The sequence below is a fragment of the Tachysurus fulvidraco genome, chromosome 12, assembly GCF_022655615.1.
Source record: "Tachysurus fulvidraco isolate hzauxx_2018 chromosome 12, HZAU_PFXX_2.0, whole genome shotgun sequence".
Classification (NCBI taxonomy): domain Eukaryota; kingdom Metazoa; phylum Chordata; class Actinopteri; order Siluriformes; family Bagridae; genus Tachysurus; species Tachysurus fulvidraco.
The window spans coordinates 17,620,280-17,642,561 of record NC_062529.1 but is presented as its reverse complement, the minus strand read 5'-3'; the positions used below and the strand labels follow the sequence as shown (position 1 = coordinate 17,642,561).

General features: G+C 40.8%; 4 gene segments (V, D, J or C); all 4 read right to left on the bottom strand.

Moving 5' to 3' along the window:
- Positions 1 to 386: 386 nt before the first annotated feature.
- On the bottom strand, positions 387 to 1,159 carry LOC113659611. The segment is given in 2 exon segments: positions 387 to 994; positions 1,084 to 1,159. Coding segments are annotated over 2 exon segments (447 nt in total).
- A 1,222-nt stretch (positions 1,160 to 2,381) lies between these two features.
- On the bottom strand, positions 2,382 to 3,184 carry LOC113659609. The segment is given in 2 exon segments: positions 2,382 to 2,841; positions 2,931 to 3,184. Coding segments are annotated over 2 exon segments (564 nt in total).
- A 2,947-nt stretch (positions 3,185 to 6,131) lies between these two features.
- LOC113659622 lies at positions 6,132 to 6,717 on the bottom strand. The segment is given in 2 exon segments: positions 6,132 to 6,486; positions 6,570 to 6,717. Coding segments are annotated over 2 exon segments (384 nt in total).
- Positions 6,718 to 20,770: 14,053 nt separating this feature from the next.
- Positions 20,771 to 21,859, bottom strand: LOC125145984. The segment is given in 2 exon segments: positions 20,771 to 21,285; positions 21,375 to 21,859. Coding segments are annotated over 2 exon segments (486 nt in total).
- Between the last annotated feature and the right edge of the window lie 423 nt (positions 21,860 to 22,282).

The window sequence follows — 22,282 nt, the reverse complement described above, 5'->3', positions numbered from 1 at the left end:
TTCAAGTCTTCCTGCCATGGACTGAATTTTCATTTAGCACTCTTTATTGTACTTAAACCATCATTTTAATAATTAAGGCATCTTTACATGATAAGCTATAATGTATGAAACAGGTTTACAGTAGAATAAACAAAAAAGTAAAACCTTTACAAAACACTGCACAAGGCAACGTGGCACAGTTAAATACAAAAGACATTGAGACACGATTAGGAAAGGTGTGGAGACAGGGAGGAGCATACGAAGGCGGGGCAGACACGTGACGAGGAATGTAAACAAAAGGCACATGGCCAACAGTCCAGGCTGAGTCCTGACAGTTAGCTTAAATATAAAATGATATCTACTTAATAATAACTGAGTTGAAATTCATTAATAAGATTCATGGAAATTGTAACCTTAATTTTTTAAAGTTGAGCCAGTGTATTATTTTTTTTAGAGAGGGTAAATTCTTGATTAAAACAGCTAGGAGTCTGATAAACATTGTTAGCTACAAAAGGCCTTTCTGTAAGAAAAGATTAATTCTTAAATTAGATTAGATAAAGTATCTATAGTATAATCGCTTATAATCATGTATGTGTGGCATTTCTGTTAAAAACACTGGCAATGTGTCAATTCCAGGCCACAGGAGCAGGTGTTAATGAGATACTGAGAATATTTACACAGAGGTTTTTGTACTGAATAAAGCAGATATGCAGCACTGTGTAATAAGCAGCACAGAAGTACACTGTACTGTCATTGGATAAAAGATTTTTGATGGTCAAAGAGACGTTTTTGTTTCCATTTCCAACAATCTCCACTTTAGCCTTAAAATCATTTTCAATTTGTGTAGATGATTTTCCCATTTGATATCCAATAAGGGTCAGTCCCTGGTCTTGTCTGTACCAGTTGATCTGATTATAACTTGGTACACTGTGCTCACACTGGATTTTAACAGAGTTTTGATGGTTGCCAAAGAGATCAGGAGGATTCTGTTTAACACGATTACTCTGAGAAAAACCTGCAATGAGAGAGAATATTGATTGAAATGATATTCAATGGCATTATTAAAAAAGTGCTTAAACAGCATTAATATGAATAAAAGTTTACCTCCAGGACATATCATTAAAACCCATATAATACTGGCAGCTCGGATCATATTGAACATCTGAATGTCTATTGTACTGATTTGCACTTACTAGTCTTATGTAGTAAAACATGTGATCAGGTTTAAATGGCACAGCGCCCCCATATGAGGAAAATAAGAACTGCATCTCTGTTGAGAAACAGAAATTATGGAAAATGAAAAGTATATTGTAAGGTAATGACAGTTTATAGCTTCTATAACGTAAGTGATAGCAGAAACAAACTTGTTTTGAGGATGTTTCACGTTGTTCAATGTAAGTAAAATAAAAGTCAAGTAGGATGTGATTATTAAATTTTAAAACAACATTAATTTCAATGTAAATATGTTATTACTCCATCCAAAAAGGACAATATGACATTATTGTGTAATAGTCTGGAAGAGTGAGACATATGTTGAGTTTCACTGCACAGTTTTGAAAAATGTATTATTTTGATCATTTATTAGACGAGGACTCCCTCTGTCTGTTTTATTAGTGACTGCAGTAACATCAGTGCAGGTGTTTTTGTTCAGCAGTGCAGTAACTCTGTAACACTGTGTTTTCCTACTGCACAGAAATATACAGCGCTGTCCTCTGTATCCAGATCCTTCACAGTTAAAGATCCATTTGCAGCTATTTCTTTAATAGCAGAAAATTAATTTTTATCCACAGAGCCAAAATCTGGTTGATTACTGGTTGTTATGTACACAATGAGCTCCATACTCTGTCCTTGGTGCTGTCTGAACCAGTACATCTGATAATAGCTAGCATCTTTATTATGACTGCACTTCATTTCAGCAGATTCTCCTTGTAGATGCCAGGCGACACTGGGGATTTGAGTGACTCCATTCTCTTCTGCTAAAACTAAAACACAAGAAATGATTTAAATGAATGATTTTATTTGTATTTACTAGTTATATTCAGTTTGTAAACTATCTCTTACCTGAAGTCCAGTAAAGCAGGATATTCAGACTGATTATAGCACAGATCATACTGGTTTATGCTGGTTGTGGGAGAAAAGAAAAGCTCTACAGTCTGCTGCAGATGTACCTTGTTGATGAGCAGCTGGAGGAAGTGACATCAAAACCTTCTGAAGTCTTCCTGTCACATGGTGAATATTGAATTGGTTTGCTTTCTGATCATTAAATCCTATGATTTTATTTTAATGTAAAGTTTACTTGAACTTTAATATCATGCCAAAACAGGAAAGGTTTGTAGAGTTCTGTATATTCTTGATGAAAACAGCTAGGAGTCTGATAAACATTGTTAGCTACAAAAGGCCTTTCTGTAAGAAAAGATTAATTCTTAAATTAGATTAGATGTGTGGCTTTTCTGTTAAAAACACTGGCAATGTGTCAATTCCAGGCCACAGGAGCAGGTGTTAATGAGATACTGAGAATATTTACACAGAGGTTTTTGTACTGAACAAAGCAGATATGCAGCACTGTGTAATAAGCAGCACAGAAGTACACTGTACTGTCATTGGATAAAAGATTTTTGATGGTCAAAGAGACGTTTTTGCTTCCAACAGCAACAATCTCCACTTTAGCCTTAAAATCATTTTCAGTATGTGTTGATGATGTTCCTATTTGATATCCAATAAAGGTCAGTCCCTGGTCTTGTCTGTACCAGTTGATCTGATTATAACTTGGTACACTGTGTTCACACTGAATTTTAACAGATTGTTGATGGTTGCCAAAGAGATCAGGAGGATTCTGTTTAACACGATTACTCTGAGAAAAACCTGCAATGAGAGAGAATATTGATTGAAATGATATGCAATGGCATTAATGTAAAAGTGCCTAAACAGCATTAATATGAATAAAAGTTTACCTCCAGGACATATAATTAAAACCCATATAATACTGGCAGCTCGGATCATGTTGAACATCTGAATGTCTATTGTGCTGATTTGTACTTGCGTGTCTGTTGTAGTAAAACATGTGATAAAGTTTCCCACATGTTTAAACAGCACAGCGCCCCCATATGAGAAAAATAAGAACTGCATCTCTGTTGAGAAAGAGAAATTATGGAAAATGAAATGTATATTGTAAGGTAATGACAGTTTATAGCTAACAGGAACAAACTTGTTTTGAGGATGTTTCATGTTATTAAAACCTGTTACAGGTCTACGTCTCGTTACCGAGCCACTACCGCTAGGAGGCGAGACTGTAAGTAAAATAAAAGTCAAGTAGGATGTGATTATTAAATTACATAATAAAAAAATTAATTAAAACAACATTAATTTCAATGTAAATATGTTATTACTTAAATCTAAAAGGACAAACTATATTACATTATTGTGTAATAGTCCTGAAGAGTGAGACATATGTTGAGTTTCACTGAAAAAGTAATTATTTTGATCATTTAATAGACGAGGACTCCCTCTGTCTGTTTTATTAGTGACTGCAGTAACATCAGTGCAGGTGTTTTTGTTCAGCAGTGCAGTAATTCTGTAACACTGTGCTCACTTACTGCACAGAAATATACAGCGCTGTCGTCTGTATCCAGATCCTTCACAGTTAAAGATCCATTTGCAGCTATTTTTTTAACAGTAGAAAATTTATTTTTATCCACAGAGCCAAAATCTGGTTCACTACTGGGGGTTTTGTACACGATGAGCTCCATACTCTGTCCTTGGCGCTGTCTGTACCAGTACATATGAAAATAGCTAGCATCTTTATTATGACTGCACTTCATTTCAGCAGATTCTCCTTTTAGTTTCCAGGAGACACTGGGGATTTGTGTGACTCCATTTTCTTCTGCTAAAACTAAAGCACAACAAATAATTTAAAAGAATGATTTTATTTGTATTTACAAGTTATATTCAGTTTGTAAACACAAATCTCATACCTGAAGTCCAGTAAAGCAGGAAATTCAGATTGATTATAGCACATATCATACTGGTTTATGTTGGTTGTGGGAGAAAATAAAAGCTCTACAGTCTGCTGCAGATGTACCTTGTTGATGAGCAGCTGGAGGAAGTGACATCAAAACCTTCTGAAGTCTTCCTGTCACATGTTGAATATTGAATTGGTTTGCTTTCTGATCATTAAATCCTATGATTTTATTTTAATGTAAAGTTGACTTTAACTTTAATATCATGTCTGTAATGCAGTTTCATTGTGATTGTTGAACAACAATAGTTAAAAATTGGCAGCTAAAAATCTGAGATACTGTAATTGTGTGTTTTCAGATCTTTTGTATCACAGCATAACCCGATGGTCAGGAATGGATTAAAATAGAAAAGATTTGTAGATTCCTGTTCATTCATAACTAAATCAGGAGGCATCCGATGGACATTGTTCAGCAATTTTGGTAATTATGAAATAATCACTGTGATGTTCATCTTGGCTCTTCATCTGAGACAATGGCAGCATGTGTATCTTCTGAGAGTCTGTTCAGAGTTTTAAGGCTCAAAACTCTTCTATGTGGGAGAGGGAGGAACATCTGATTCAGGAAAATTCAAACCAAACGTTTGACTGATCTTTGCTTGACCTAAAAGTTACTTTGATACAAGAATATGATGTAATTTACTACAGTTAAACTTACAATTTGTATAACATTATTAAAGCCATGTTTGAAGTTTATAGAACTGCTTGTAGATAAGATTTAATACCAATAGTATAATTGTCTGTAATCATGTAAATGTGGCTTTTCTGTTAAAAACACTGGCAATGTGTCAATTCCAAGCCACAGGAGCAGGTGTTAATCTGATACTGAGAATATTTACACAGAGGTTTTTGTACTGAATAAAGCAGATATGCAGCACTGTGTAATAAGCAGCACAGAAGTACACTGCACTGTCATTGGATAAAAGATTTTTGATGGTCAAAGAGAGGTTTTTGCTTCCATCCCCAACAAACTCCACTTTAGCCTTAAAATCATTTTCAATTTTTGGTGGTGATGTTCTTATCTGATATCCAATAAGGGTCAGTCCCTGGTCTTGTCTGTACCAGTTGATCTGATCATAACTTGGTACACTGTGCTCACACTGGATTTTAACAGATTTTTGATGGTTGCCAAAGAGATCAGGAGGATTCTGTTTAACACGATTACTCTGAGAAAAACCTGCAATGAAAGAGAATATTGATTGAAATGATATTCAATGGCATTAACATAAAAGTGCTTAAACAGCATTAATATGAATAAAAGTTTACCTCCAGGACATATCATTAAAACCCATATAATACTGGCAGCTCTGATCATGATGAACATCATGTGTGTAGTACGCTGTATTACGTTGTAGTAAAACATGTGATCAAGTTTCCCTCAAGTTTGAACAGCACACCGCCCCATATGAGGAAAATAAACAGACAAACTGCATGTCTGATTACTGCCACGCCTGCTCACAATCAAGAAATCACTTAAACAAGTCCTGACTCACAAAGCGATCCTCAAAAGCTACACAACAATTGAGATCTATCAGTCTGGAAAAGGTTACAAAGCCATTTCCTAAGCTTTGGGACTCCAGCAAACCACAGTGAGAGCCATTATACACAAATGGTGAAAACATGGAACAAGAGAGCAAAGATGACTCATTCAAGATGTCACAAAAGACCCCACAACCACATTCAAACAACTGCAGGCCTCACGTGCCTCAGTTTAGGTCAGTGTTCATGACTCCACCATAAGAAAGAGACTGGGCAAAAATGACTGATGCAGTGAATGTGACAAAAGCCACCTCGTTACTAATGTATGCAATTCAATAGTCACATTACTGATCAAATAAATGCGAATATATTGTAAATCAAAAATCAATGTTTATGCAGTGTTTCATTTTTTTTCTTGATGAAGCTAAACCTTTATCACCATTCTTGCATTCTTGCAGCTGTATTCCAGTAAAATTGATCTAAGTTTCTAAGATTTGCTCCATGTCTAATGGACCTTATGAGAATTGTGTGATAGTGTGGAATCATGAAATATTTGTTCAGTTCCACTCTTCAGTTTTCATAAAAGAAAAGGGATTATATTATTTTGATCATTTATTAGACAATAACTCCCTCTGTCTGTTTTATTAGTGACTGCAGTAACATCAGTGCAGGTGTTTTTGTTCAGCAGTGCAGTAACTCTGTAACACTGTGTTCTCTTACTGCACAGAAATATACAGCACTGTCCTCTGTATCCAGATCCTTCACAGTTAAAGATCCATTTGCAGCAATTTTTTTAAAAGCAGAAAATTTATTTCTATCCACAGAGCCAAAATCTGGTTGATTACTGGTTGTTATGTACACGATGAGCTCCATACTCTGTCCTTGGCGCTGTCTGTACCAGTACATCTGATTATAGTTAAAACCTTTATTATGACTGCACTTCATTTCAGCAGAATCTCCTTTCAGGTGCCAGGAGACACTGGGGATTTGAGTGACTTCAATCTCTTCTGCTAAAACTAAAGCACAACAAATGATTTACAAAGATGAATTTATTTGTATTCACAAGTCAAATTCAGTTATATGCATATATTAATAGTACCTGAAGTCCAGTAGAGCAGGACATGCAGACTGATTATAACAATGATCATGGTGGTTAGTAATGACAAGAGAGGCACTAAGAGCTGAGGACCACAGATGGCTGCAAACACATCCTATTGAGGATCAGCTGGAGGAAATGACATCAAAACCTTTTCATTCTTCTTCCTGTCACATGTTGAATACTAAACTTTCACTGTAATCAATCCTTAATCTTGCCCTTTAAATCCACCATATATTAATTATAAAAGGAAAACAAAATATCTAAATGAGTCTAAAAGATTTATTTGTGCAATATAATAAATGATAAAACACATAAGTAGAAATAATTATAAATTATTTTAAAAACACTTTTTTTTAATTGTCAAATACTAAGTTAATAAATAGTTCAGTAAATAGTTCATAACACATCTAATTATGATAATGACCAAAAAATGACCAGATAATGACTATATTTTCAAAACATCACACATCATAAATGTCTTGTAATGATATTTCCGAGCCAGTGATCAGGTGTGTAGTGTAGTTTAATGATGGCAGCTTTTACGTTTACTTTGAAAGCCTACAGCAGGTGGAAGATTTGTGCTGTTCTAAAGTAGAAGGTTTTTGTTATAGATCACAGAGTTCTGTAGCACTGTGTCTAATCTCACAGCACTGTCATCTAGCTGCAGATTTTGTAATGGTAAGTGTCCCATTATTGCTTCCATCTCCAACCAACTCGATTTTGGATTTCAGGGAATCTTCAGGATACAGAAAATGTCTATTTAGATATCCGAGAAGCTGCAACTGTGTGTTTTCAGATCGTTTGTACCACAGCATCACCTGATGGTCAGGTTTAGAGTGAGAACAGGAAAGATTTGTAGATTCCTGTATATTCTTGATTAAATCATGAGGAGTCTGGCGAACATTATTAGCTGCAGAAGACCTTCCTGTGTAAAAATAAAAGATTCGAGTCATTCAGCAATTTTACATATAGACTCACACAATATAAAATCCTTCTCAATATGAAGAACGGTTGCCACAGTGTGAAATTATAATAGGAAAAGTGTATGATTACCAATATGGCAGATGAATAACACAGTTCAGTCAGGACCACTTGAGTCAAAATAAAGACAATTCTTTGAAATATTTAAAATTTTATTTGCAAGCTTATGAAATTTACATTTGGCGGTATGGCTCTGTTCTGAATTCCCCTTCCTTTTCATGAGCTCCATGAAAGCTAGTCAGGGAACAGCAGCAGCTTCGTGGGGGGACAATCTCCCATTAACAGGGAAAGCAGCCAGACAAAATCCCCCCCAAACAGACCATACCAGGCAATCCTCCCTGGCTCTTCATGCTAACTGAAGAGCCAGCAGAGGATTAAAGCAAGCTTTTCACTAGTCAAACATATTAGTAAAATACCAACAGAGCAGAGGACATGTTATCAGGCACGGAAAGCAGTTCCTTTACCATTTACTAGCAACCACGGGCATACACCCAAAACCAACAGAAGGCTCAGTGCCTGTATACGATTCAAGGCTGCAGAAGACTCCAGATCATCATGAACATCATGCCATCCCAATTTCCCAAGGAGGACAACGTTCTACGTTCCACACGTTCCACGTTCCAACGTTCCACTCCTGGTTCAGCTACCTTAGGGACAGCAGCAGAGGAGGAGAGCTAGCAGCCACAGGAAAGGAGAGCTAGCAGCAGCAGAGGAGGAGAGCTAGCGTAACAGCAGCAGAGCTAGCTCAATCACAAACAGAACATGAGAAACAAGTGCCTCCTCCCTGAATATCCCGAGTAGCCATCCCTCTGGGATCCATCCAACAACCTGAGAAAGGAGACTTCCAAAAGACCCAACAAGAAATCCAGTCTTAACTTCCTTTTCCAACAATTTCAGGTTCTTTAACGGCAGAAGGCAAATTATAGGAAAACTAATGAGTAGTCAACCAAACACTCCTGCGAAAACCTTGGATAAGTCCAGCTATTAAATAAGTGAAGAAGCAGTGGTTAGGATGCTTCTCGGGGCCTTTCCAGCTTTGGAACATTTATTTATTTATTTATTTATTTATTTATTTATTTGTTTGTTTGTTTGTTTGTTTGTTTGTTTGTATGTATGTATGTATGTATGTATGTATGTATGTACGTAACGAACAGAAACAATACAAGCAGGGCCAGGAGCCATTGATTATCAATCCAAAGGTCACTGTCTTTCACTGGACACTGCTACAGAGAGGAGAGAAATTTAATCAAGCTTTTCATTTTCATTGCTGGCTAAAATTTAACCATGTCAAGTGAAGAAGTTAAACCATTTGCCATTAAATATTTCCTGCATAACGTATCATAACAGCCTAGCGAGGCATGGCATAACATATCACAACAGCCTAGCAAGGCACAGCGTGACTTAACATAATGCCTAGCAAGTCATGGCATATCATATGTCATAACTGCCTAGTAGGGCATAGCACAACATACCATAGCCTAGCGAGGCATCGTATAACGTAACAACGCCTAGCAAGGGATGGCATAAGGCATCATAACGGCCTAGAGAGTCCAAGCACAACGCAACATAACGCCCAGCAATGCATGGCATAAGGCATTACAACAGCCCAGCGAAGCACAGCCCAGCAAGGCATATCATAACGTAACGTAACACAGCCCAGCGAGGCACAGCACAACGCATTACAACAGCACCACGCAACACAACATAGCACAGCGCAACCCAACACAGCCCAGCAGGGCACAGCACGATGTAACAAACACAGCCCAGCAAGGCACGGCACAACATATAATAGCCAAGAGAGGCACAGCATAACGTAACAAAACGCCTAGCAAAGCACGGCCTACAGTAACTCATCACAACAGCCTAGTGAGGCACAGCACAACATAAACGCCTAGCAGGCATGGCCTAACACATCATAACAACCTAGCGAAGCACAGCACAACGCATCACAACAGCCTAGCGAGGTACACAGTGCAACATAACCTAACATGGCCTAGCAAGGCATAGCATAACGGAACCTAACATAGCAGGGCATAGCATAACGTAACCTAACATAGCTTAGCAGGGAATAGCATAACGGAACCTAACATTGCAGGGCATAGCATAACGTAACCTAACATAGCTTAGCAGGGCATAGCATAACGTAACCTAACATAGCCTGGTGAGGCATAGCATAACATAACATAGCCTAGCAGGGCAAAGCATTAAGTAACCTAACATAGCCTAGCAAGGCATAGCATAACATAACATAGCCTAGCAGGGCATAACATAGCCTAGCAAGGCATAGCATACCGTAACTTAACATAGCTTAACAGGGCATAGTATAACGTAACCTAACATAGCCTGGCGAGGCATAGTATAACGTAACATAGCCTAGCAGGGCATAGCATAAAGTAACCTAACATAGCCTAGCAAGGCATAGCATAACGTAACATAGCCTAGCAGGGCATAACGAAACCTAACATAGCCTAGCAAGGCATAGCATAACGTAACCTAACAGCCTAGTGAGGCATAGCATAACGTATCATAACAGCCTAGTGAGGCATAACATAGGGCAACGTAACCTAACCTGGCCTAGCGAGGTATAGCATAACGTACCACAGCCTAGCACGGCATAGCATACCGTAACCCAACAAAGCCTAGCGAGGCATAGCATAACCTAACATAGCTTAACAGGGCATAGCATAATGTAACCTAACATAGCCTAGTGAGGCATAGCATAACAAAAAGGGCCTAATGGTTAGACATTAATGGCTGCCCACTGCTCCGGGTGTGTGTTCACGGTGTGTGTGTGTTCACTGCTGTGTGTGTGCACTTTGGATGGGACAAGTGCAGAGAACGAATTCTGAGTATGGTTCACCTTACTTAGCCGTATGTCACGTCACTTTCACCTAACATAGCCTAGTGAGGCATAGCATGACATATCATAACAGCCTAGCGAGTCATAACATAGCGTAACGTAACCTAACCTGGCCTAGCATAATGCAACATAGCCTAGCAAGGCGTAGCCTACCTAGCATAACAGACTGTACAACACGCCAGCCCGGTCGCTTCCGGCTCAACAAACGCACCATTAGACACGAACATGCGTGCCATATCAATTTACCGTAAGTTCAAAGAGTCTTCAAAACATCCCCTTCAGCTCGAGTATACTAATAGTAATCACGACCTCTTATAGTCCCATATCGCGAAACCAAAATGAGATAGCTGTGGTTTAAACTCTAATTAGCCGTCAAATTTGAATTGCAGCAGCAAAGCAGAGGCAGCAGCCCCACAAAAGTAGATTGCGGTATAAGACTCCAAATAGCCGCCGAGTTTAAATCGCAGTTGCAGCAATGCAGAGGAAACAGCCAAGCAGACAGACTGAAAAAAGCATTTAAATAGGGCGCCCTGTTTGAAATGGACCAATAGCGCACTTAGGAATCAGATCAGTTGATGGGCGGGGTTAGAAAATTGACATCAGCTGATAGCCGAGCTTGACTATGTGGCCTGCCTGAACTGACGCTGAACGCTATATTTATAGTCAATAAAGCAGTGATCATCTTGACTTTTTTCCTGTTTCTGTAACTGCTGCTAGAATATTGATGTAAAGGTACAGTGATGTGGCGTCATAAAACGCCCCCATATGGTCGATAAACAAAATACGTCATTAAAAAACTCTGTCATAGACGTAATGAGATAATATGAGTACAACATCCAAAAAAATAATTATAGTTCATTCTATACAATAGTTTACATATTTCTCACCAATGTACTATAATGTACATCTTTGCTTAATTTATACAAAATATTCATAACTTATTTGGCACCAAATTTCTTTGCAGATAAGTGATTTTTAAACTGATTCCACTTATAGCTCACACTTCAGCAGTGAAATCAAAATATTGTTGTAACTATTTATCCAATCACCCACAATGACACAGCTAAAACTAAAATTTTATAGTCCTACCAGTTTATTCTAAATCTTTAATAGACGAGGACTCCCTCTGTCTGTTTTATTAGTGACTGCAGTAACATCAGTGCAGGTGTTTTTGTTCAGCAGTGCTGTAACTCTGTAACACTGTGTTTTCCTACTGCACAGAAATATACAGCGCTGTCCTCTGTATCCAGATCCTTCACAGTTAAAGATCCATTTGCAGCAATTTTTTTAAAAGCAGAAAATTTATTTCTATCCACAGAGCCAAAATCTGGTTGATTACTGGTTGTTATGTACACGATGAGCTCCATCCTCTCTCCTTGGCGCTGTCTGTACCAGTACATCTGATTATAGTTAACATCTTTATTATGACTGCATTTCATTTCAGCAGAATCTCCTTTCAGGTGCCAGGAGACACTGGGGATTTGAGTGACTTCAATCTCTTCTGCTAAAACTAAAGCACAACAAATTATTTACAAAGATGTTAGTTCAGTTATGTTCAGTAGATGTTCAGTTATATGCATATATTAATAGTACCTGAAGTCCAGTAGAGCAGGACATGCAGACTGATTATAACAATGATCATGGTGGTTAGTAATGACAAGAGAGGCACTAAGAGCTGAGGACCACAGATGGCTGCAAACACATCCTATTGAGGATCAGCTGGAGGAAATGACATCAAAACCTTTTCATTCTTCTTCCTGTCACATGTTGAATACTAAACTTTCACTGTAATCAATCCTTAATCTTGCCCTTTAAATCCACCATATATTAATTATAAAAGGAAAACAAAATATCTAAATGAGTCTAAAAGATTTATTTGTGCAATATAATAAATGATAAAACACATAAGTAGAAATAATTATAAATTATTTTAAAAACACTTTTTTTTAATTGTCAAATACTAAGTTAATAAATAGTTCAGTAAATAGTTCATAACACATCTAATTATGATAATGACCAAAAAATGACCAGATAATGACTATATTTTCAAAACATCACACATCATAAATGTCTTGTAATGATATTTCCGAGCCAGTGATCAGGTGTGTAGTGTAGTTTAATGATGGCAGCTTTTACGTTTACTTTGAAAGCCTACAGCAGGTGGAAGATTTGTGCTGTTCTGAAGTAGAAGGTTTTTGTTATAGATCACAGAGTTCTGTAGCACTGTGTCTAATCTCACAGCACTGTCATCTAGCTGCAGATTTTGTAATGGTAAGTGTCCCATTATTGCTTCCATCTCCAACCAACTCGATTTTGGATTTCAGGGAATCTTCAGGATACAGAAAATGTCTATTTAGATATCCGAGAAGCTGCAACTGTGTGTTTTCAGATCGTTTGTACCACAGCATCACCTGATGGTCAGGTTTAGAGTGAGAACAGGAAAGATTTGTAGATTCCTGTATATTCTTGATTAAATCATGAGGAGTCTGGCGAACATTATTAGCTGCAGAAGACCTTCCTGTGTAAAAATAAAAGATTCGAGTCATTCAGCAATTTTACATATAGACTCACACAATATAAAATCCTTCTCAATATGAAGAACGGTTGCCACAGTGTGAAATTATAATAGGAAAAGTGTATGATTACCAATATGGCAGACGAATAACACAGTTCAGTCAGGACCACTTGAGTCAAAATAAAGACAATTCTTTGAAATATTTAAATTTTTATTTGCAAGCTTATGAAATTTACATTTGGCGGTATGGCTCTGTTCTGAAAGCAGCTTCGTGGGGGGACAATCTCCCATTAATTGGGAAAGCAGCCAGACAAAATCCCCCCCAAACAGACCATACCAGGCTCCAGAAGACTCCAGATCATCATGAACATCATGCCATCCCAATTTCCCAAGGAGCAACCAGCACCTTTAACGTTCCACTCCTGGAGTGCCACTCCAAGCGAGGCACAGCATAACGTAACAAAACACCTAGCAAAGCACGGCCTAACTCATCACAACAGCCTAGTGAGGCACAGCTCAAGGTAAACGCCTAGCAGGCATGGCCTAACACATCATAACAGCCTAGCGAAGCACAGCGCAACGCATCACAACAGCCTAGCAAGGTACACAGTTCAACGTAACCTAACATGGCCTAGCAAGGCATAGCATAACGCAACGCAACGCAACACAACATAGCCTAGCGAGGCACAGTACCATATACTGTACCATAACACAGCCCAGCGAAGCATAGCACAATGTATCACAACACAGCCTAGCGAGGCATAGCATAACGCATCACAACAGTCTAGCAAGGCACAACATATGGTAACGTTACCTAACACGGCCTAGCAATGCAACACAACATAGCCCAGCAAGGCACAGCACAACACACCATAACACAGCCTAGCGAGGCATAGCATAACGCATCATAACAGCCTATCGAGGCACAGCCCGACGTATCACAACAGCCTAGCGAGGCACAACATAGCGTAACGTAACCTAACACGGCCTAGCAAGGCACAGCACAACGCAACAAAACAAGCCCAGCATAACACATAACACAGCCTAGCGAGGTATAGTGAGGTATAGCATAATGTATCATAACAGCCAACGATGCCTAACATAGCGTAACATAACATAGCTTAGCAGGGCATAGCATAACGTAATCTATCGTAGCTTAGCAGGGCATAGCATAACGGAACCTAACGTAGCTTCTCAGGGCATAGCATAACGGAACCTAACATAGCTTAGCAGGGCATAGCATAACGGAACCTAACATAGCTTTGCAGGGCATAGCATAACGGAACCTAACGTAGCTTCTCAGGGCATATCATAACGGAACCTAACATAGCTTGGCAGGGCATAGCATAACGGAACCTAACATAGCAGGGCATAGCGTAACATAACATAGCTTAGCAGGGCATAGCATAACGTAACCTATCGTAGCTTAGCAGGGCATAGCATAACGGAACCTAACACATCTTAGCAGGGCATAGCATAACGGAACCAAACATAGCTTCTCAGGGCATAGCATAACGGAACCTAACATAGCTTTGCAGGGCATAGCATAACGGAACCTAACATAGCTTGGCAGGGCATAGCATAACGGAACCAAACATAGCCTAGCAAGGCATAGCATAACGGAACCTAACATAGCTTAGCAGGGCATAGCATAACGTAACCTAACATAGCCTGGTGAGGTATAGCATAACATAACATAGCCTAGCAGGGCAAAGCATAAAGTAACCTAAAATAGACTAGCAAGGCATAGCATAACATAACAAAGCCTCATGAACAAAACAAAGCCTCGGCGACCCAGTCCCCAGACACGGAATCTGGCACTAGGGACATGGAATGTCACCTCACTGGGAGGGAAGGAGCCTGAGCTGGTGCGGGAGGTTGAGAGATACCGACTAGATATAGTTGGGCTCACCTCCACACACAGCTTGGGCTCTGGAATCCAACTCCTTGAGAGAGGCTGGACTCTCTACTACTCTGGAGTTGCCCATGGTGAGAGGCGGCGGGCTGGTGTGGGCTTGCTCATAGCCCCCCAGCTCAGCAACCATGTGTTGGAGTTCACCCTGGTGAACGAGAGGGTCGTTTCCCTGCGCCTTCGGGTCGGGGATAGGTCTCTCATGGTCATTTGTGCTTATGGGCCAAATGGCAGTGTAGAGTACCCGACCTTCTTGGCGTGTCTGGAAGGAGTGCTGGAAAGTGCTCCGACTGGGGACTCCGTCGTTCTACTGGGGGACTTCAACGCTCACGTGGGCAGTGACAGTGACACCTGGAGGGGCGTGATTGGGAGGAGCGGCCCCCCCGACCTGAACCCGAGTGGTGTTCTGTTATTGGACTTCTGTGCTAGTCACAGTTTGTCCATAATGAACACCATGTTCAAGCATAAGGGTGGCCATCAGTACACATGGCACCAGGACACCCGTAAAGAGAGGGGCGGTGCTGTCAACTGATCACCACCTGGTGGTGAGTTGGATCCGATGGTGGAGGAGGAAGTTGGACAGACTTGGCAGACCCAAACGTACTGTGAGGGTCTGCTGGGAACGTTTGACAGAGTCTCCGGTCAGAGAGATCTTTAACTCCAACCTCCGGCAGAGCTTCAATCAGATCCCGAGGGAGTTTGGAGACATTGAGTCCGAGTGGACCATGTTCTCCACCTCCATTGTCAACGCGGCCGCTCGGAGCTGTGGCCGTAAGGTCTCCGGTGCCTGTCGTGGTGGCAATCCCCGAACCCGGTGGTGGACCCCGGAAGTAAGGGATGCCGTCAAGCTGAAGAAGGAGTCCTATCGAGCCTGGTTGGCTCGGGGGACTCCGGAGGCAGCTGATAGGTACCGAAAGGCCAAGCGAGCTTCAGCCCGGGTGGTTACGGAGGGAAAAACTCGGGTCTGGGAGGAGTTCGGTGAGGCCATGGAGAAGGACTATCGGTTAGCCTCGAAGAAATTCTGGCAAACTGTCCGGTGCCTCAGGAGGGGGAAGCAGTGCCCTGCTCACACTGTTTACAGTGGGAATGGGAATCTGCTGACTTCGACTGGGGACATCCTCGGACGGTGGAAGGAATACTTTGAGGATCTCCACAACCCCACCATCATGTCTTCCACTGAGGAAGCAGAGGGTGGGGGCTCAGTTGTGGACTCGTCGATTCCCCAAGCTGAGGTCACTGAGGTAGTTTGAGAAGCTCCTCAGTGGCAAGGCACCGGGGGTAGATGAAATCCGCCCTGAGTACCTCAAGTCTCTGGATGTTGTGGGGCTGTCTTGGTTGACACGCCTCTGCAACATCGCATGGAGGTTGGGGACAGTGCCTCTGGACTGGCAGACTGGGGTGGTGGTCCCTCTGTTTAAGAAGGGGGACCGGAGGGTGTGTTACAACTATAGGGGGATCACACTCCTCAGCATCCCTGGAAAAGTCTATGCCAGGGTACTGGAGAGGAGAATTCGGCCGATAGTCGAACCTCGGATTCAGGAGGAACAATGCTAGTTTCATCCCAGTCGTGGAACACTGGACCATCTCTATACCCTCGCCAGGTTGCTGGAGGGTTCATGGGAGTTTACCCAACCAGTTCACATGTGTTTTGTGGATTTGGAGAAGGCTTTCGACTGTGTCCCTCATGGTGACCTGTGGGGGTGCTCTGGGAGTATGGGGTCCGGGGCCCTCTGTTAAGGGCTGTCCGGTCCCTATATGACCGGAGCAGGAGTTTGGTTCGCATTGCCGGCAGTAAGTCAGACTTGTTCCCGGTGCATGTTGGACTCCGGCAGGGCTGCCCTTTGTCACCGGTCCTGTTCATTACTTAAATGGACAGGATTTCTAGGCGCAATATGGGGCCGGAGGGGGTCCGGTTTGGGGACCACAGGATTTCATCTCTGCTTTTTGCAGATGATGTTGTCCTGTTGGCTTCCTCAAACCAGGACCTTCAGCGTGCACTGGGACGGTTTGCAGCCGAGTTTGAAGCAGCGGGGATGAGAATCAGCACCTCCAAGTCCGAGGCCATGGTTCTCAGTCAGAAAAGGGTGGCCTGCCTTCTTCAGGTTGGTGGAGAGCTCCTGCCTCAAGTGGAGGAGTTTAAGTATCTTGGGGTCTCGTTTACGAGTGAGGGAAGGATGGAGCGGGAGATCGACAGGCGGATTGGTGTATCTTCTGCAGTGATGCGGTCGATATACCAATCTGTTGTGGTGAAGAAAGAGCTGAGCCACAAGGCGAAGCTCTCTATTTACCGGTCGATCTACGTTCCTACCCTCACCTATGGTCATGAGCTTTGGGTCATGACCGAAAGGACGAGATCCCGGATACAGGCGGCCGAAATGAGTTTCCTCCGCAGGGTGGCTGGGCGCTCCCTTAGAGATAGGGTGAGGAGCTCGGTCACTCGGGAGGAGCTCAGAGTAGAGCCGCTGCTCCTCCACATCGAGAGGAGTCAGCTGAGGTGGCTCGGGCATCTGTTTCAGATGCCTCCTGGACGCCTCCCTGGGGAGGTGTTCCGGGCATGTCCAACCGGGAGGAGGCCCCGGGGAAGACCTAGGACACACTGGAGGGACTATGTCTCTCGACTGGCCTGGGAACGCCTCGGTATTCCTCCGGAAGAGCTGGAGGAAGTGTCTGGGGAGAGGGAAGTCTGGGCATCCCTGCTTAGACTGCTGCCCCCGTGACCCGGCCCCGGATAAATGGTAGAAGAAGATGAAGAAGAAGAAGGGATAGCATAACATAACCTAACATAGCCCAGTGAGACATAGCATAACATAACGTAACATAGCCTAGCAGGGCATAACGTAACCCAACATAGCCTAACAGGGCAAGGCATAAAGTAACCTAACATAGCCTAGCGAGGCATAGCATAACATAACATAGCCTAGCAGGGCATAACATAGCCTAGCGAGGCATAGCATACCGTAACTTAACATAGCTTAACAGGGCATAGCATAACGTAAACTAACATAGCCTGGTGAGGCATAGTATAACATAACATAGCCTAGCAGGGCATAGCATAACGTAACCTAACATAGCCTAGCAAGGCATAGCATAACGTAACATAGCCTAGCAGGGCATAACGTAACCTAACAGCCTAGTGAGGCATAGCATAACATATCATAACAGCCTAGCGAGGCATAACATAGGGCAACGTAACCTAACCTGGCCTAGCGAGGTATAACATAACGTACCACAGCCTAGCACGGCATAGCATACCGTAACCCAACATAGCCTAGCGAGGCATAGCATAACCTAACATAGCTTAACAGGCCATAGCATAATGTAACCTAACATAGCCTAGTGAGGCATAGCATAACAAATAGTGCCTAATGGTTAGACATTAATGGCTGCCCACTGCTCCGGGTGTGTGTTCACGGTGTGTGTGTGTTCACTGCTGTGTGTGTGCACTTTGGATGGGTCAAGTGCAGAGAACGAATTCTGAGTATGGTTCACCTTACTTAGCCGTATGTCACGTCACTTTCACTTTCACCTAACATAGCCTAGTGAGGCATAGCATGACATATCATAACAGCCTAGCGAGTCATAACATAGCGTAACGTAACCTAACCTGGCCTAGCATAATGCAACATAGCCTAGCAAGGCGTAGCCTACCTAGCATAACAGACTGTACAACATGCCAGCCCGGTCGCTTCCGGCTCAACAAACGCACCATTAGACACGAACATGCGTGCCATATCAATTTACCGTAAGTTCAAAGAGTCTTCAAAACATCCCCTTCAGCTCGAGTATACTAATAGTAATCACGACCTCTTATAGTCCCATATCGCGAAACCAAAATGAGATAGCTGTGGTTTAAACTCTAATTAGCCGTCAAATTTGAATTGCAGCAGCAAAGCAGAGGCAGCAGCCCCACAAAAGTAGATTGCGGTATAAGACTCCAAATAGCCGCCGAGTTTAAATCGCAGTTGCAGCAATGCAGAGGAAACAGCCAAGCAGACAGACTGAAAAAAGCATTTAAATAGGGCGCCCTGTTTGAAATGGACCAATAGCGCACTTAGGAATCAGATCAGTTGATGGGCGGGGTTAGAAAATTGACATCAGCTGATAGCCGAGCTTGACTATGTGGCCTGCCTGAACTGACGCTGAACGCTATATTTATAGTCAATAAAGCAGTGATCATCTTGACTTTTTTCCTGTTTCTGTAACTGCTGCTAAAATATTGATGTAAAGGTACAGTGATGTGGCGTCATAAAACGCCCCCATATGGTCGATAAACAAAATACGTCATTAAAAAACTCTGTCATAGACGTAATGAGATAATATGAGTACAACATCCAAAAAAATAAAAAATAAATAAATAATTATAGTTCATTCTATACAATAGTTTACATATTTCTCACCAATGTACTATAATGTACATCTTTGCTTAATTTATTCAAAATATTCATAACTTATTTGGCACCAAATTTCTTTGCAGATAAGTGATTTTTAAACTGATTCCACTTATAGCTCACACTTCAGCAGTGAAATCAAAATGTTGTTGTAACTATTTATCCAATCACCCACAATGACACAGCTAAAACTAAAATTTTATAGTCCTACCAGTTTATTCTAAATCTTTAATAGACGAGGACTCCCTCTGTCTGTTTTATTAGTGACTGCAGTAACATCAGTGCAAGTGTTTTTGTTCAGCAGTGCTGTAACTCTGTAACACTGTGCTCACTTACTGCACAGAAATATACAGCGCTGTCCTCTGTATCCAGATCTTTCACAGTTAAAGATCCATTTGCAGCTATTTTTTTAATAGCAGAAAATTTATTTTTATCCACAGAGCCAAAATCTGGTTGATTACTGGTTGTTATGTACACGATGAGCTCCATACTCTGTCCTTGGTGCTGTTTGTACCAGTACATCTGATTATACCTAACATCTTTATTATGACTGCACTTCATTTCAGCAGATTCTCCTTTCAGTTTCCAGGCGACACTGGGGATTTGAGTGACTCCATTCTCTTCTGTTAAACTAAAGCACAACAAATAATTTAAATGAATGATTTTATTTGTATTTACAAGTTATATTCAGTTTGTAAACTATCTCATACCTGACATCCAGTAAAGCAGGAAATTCAGACTGATTATAGCGCAGATCATACTGGTTTATGCTGGTTGTGGGAGAAAAGAAAAGCTCTACAGTCTGCTGCAGATGTTCCTTGTTGATGAGCAGCTGGAGGAAGTGACATCAAAACCTTCTGAAGTCTTCCTGTCACATGTTGAATATTGAATTGTTTTGATTTCTGATCATTAAATCCTATGATTTAATTTTAATGTAAAGTTGACTTTAACTTTAATATCATGACTGTAATGCAGTTTCATTGTGAATGTTGAACAACAATAGTTAAAAATTGGCAGCTAAAAATCTCAGATTCTGTAATTGTGTGTTTTCAGATCGTTTGTATCACAGCATAACCTGATGGTCAGGGATGGATTAAAAACAGAAAAGATTTGTCGATTCCTGTTCATTCATAACTAAATCAGGATGAGTCTGATGGACATTGTTAGCTGCAAAAAAAACTTCCTTTATGAAAACATTCAGCAATTTTGGTAACTATGAAATAATCACTGTTATTCCCAAAATTTACACATGATTCCCATAATGAGTTAAATTGTAAAAGTTCTAATATGGCTAATGAATAATGCGGTTAAAGGAATGAGAATGATGTTCATCTTGGCTCTTCATCTGAGACAATGGCAGCATGTGTATCTTCGGAGAGTCTGTTTCAGAGTTTTAAGGCTCAAAACTCCTCTATATGGGAGAGGGAGGAACATCTGTTTCAGGAAAATCAGATTCAAAGCAAAAGTTAGACTGATCTTTGCTTGACCTAAAAGTTACTTGGATACAAGAAAATTATGTAATTTATCACAGTTAAACTTACAATTTGTATAACATTATTAAAGGCAGGTTTGAAGTTTATAGAACCGTTTATAGATAAGATTTAATACCAATAGTATAATTGTCTGTAATCATGTAAATGTGGCTTTTCTGTTAAAAACACTGGCAATGTGTCAATTCCAGGCCACAGGAGCAGGTGTTAATGAGATACTGAGAATATTTACACAGAGGTTTTTGTACTGAATAAAGCAGATATGCAGCACTGTGTAATAAGCAGCACAGAAGTACACTGCACTGTCATTGGTTAAAAGATTTTTGATGGTCAAAGAGAGGTTTTTGCTTCCATCCCCAACAATCTCCACTTTAGCCTTAAAATCATTTTCAATTTGTGTTGATGATTTTCCCACTTGATATCCAATAAAGGTCAGTCCCTGGTCTTGTCTGTACCAGTTGATCTGATTATAACTTGGTACACTGTGCTCACACTGGATTTTAACAGATTGTTGATGGTTGCCAAAGAGATCAGGAGGATTCTGTTTAACACGATTACTCTGAGAAAAACCTGCAATGAGAGAGAATATTGATTGAAATGATATTCAATGACATTAACATAAAAGTGCTTAAACAGCATTAATATGAATAAAAGTTTACCTCCAGGACATATCATTAAAACCCATATAATACTGGCAGCTCTGATCATGATGAACATCATGTGTGTAGTACGCTGTGTTACGTTGTAGTAAAACATGTGATCAAGTTTCCCTCAAGTTTGAACAGCACACCGCCCCATATGAGAAAAATAAACAGACAAACTGCATGTCTGATTACTGCCACGCCTGCTCACAATCAAGAAATCACTTAAACAAGTCCTGACTCACAAAGTGAAGTAAACCAAAAGATCCTCAAAAGCTACGCATCATGCTGAGATCCAAAGAAATTCAGGAATAAACGAGAAAAAAAGTAATTGAGATCTATCAGTCTGGAAAAGGTTACAAAGCCATTTCCTAAGCTTTGGGACTCCAGCGAACCACAGTGAGAGCCATTATACACAAATGGCGAAAACATGGAACCGTGGTGAACCTTCATAGGTGTGACCAGCCAACCAAGATTACCCCAAGAGCGCAAAGACGACTCATCCAATATGTCACAAAAGACCCCACGACCACATCCAAAGAACTGCAGGCCTCACTTGCCTCAGTTTAGGTCAGCGTTCATGACTCCATAAGAAAGAGACTGGGCAAAAATGACTGATACAGTGAATGAGACAAACTCTTCAGTTTTGATAAAAGAGAAGGGATTATATTATTTTGTTCATTTATTAGACAATAACTCCCTCTGTCTGTTTTATTAGTGACTGCAGTAACATCAGTGCAGGTATTTTTGTTCAGCAGTGCAGTAACTCTGTCACACTGTGCTCACTTACTGCACAGAAATATACAGCGCTGTCCTCTGTATCCAGATCCTTTAAAGTTAAAGATCCATTTGCAGCAATTTTTTTAAAAGCAGAAAATTTATTTCTATCCACAGAGCCAAAATCTGGTTGATTACTGGTTGTTATG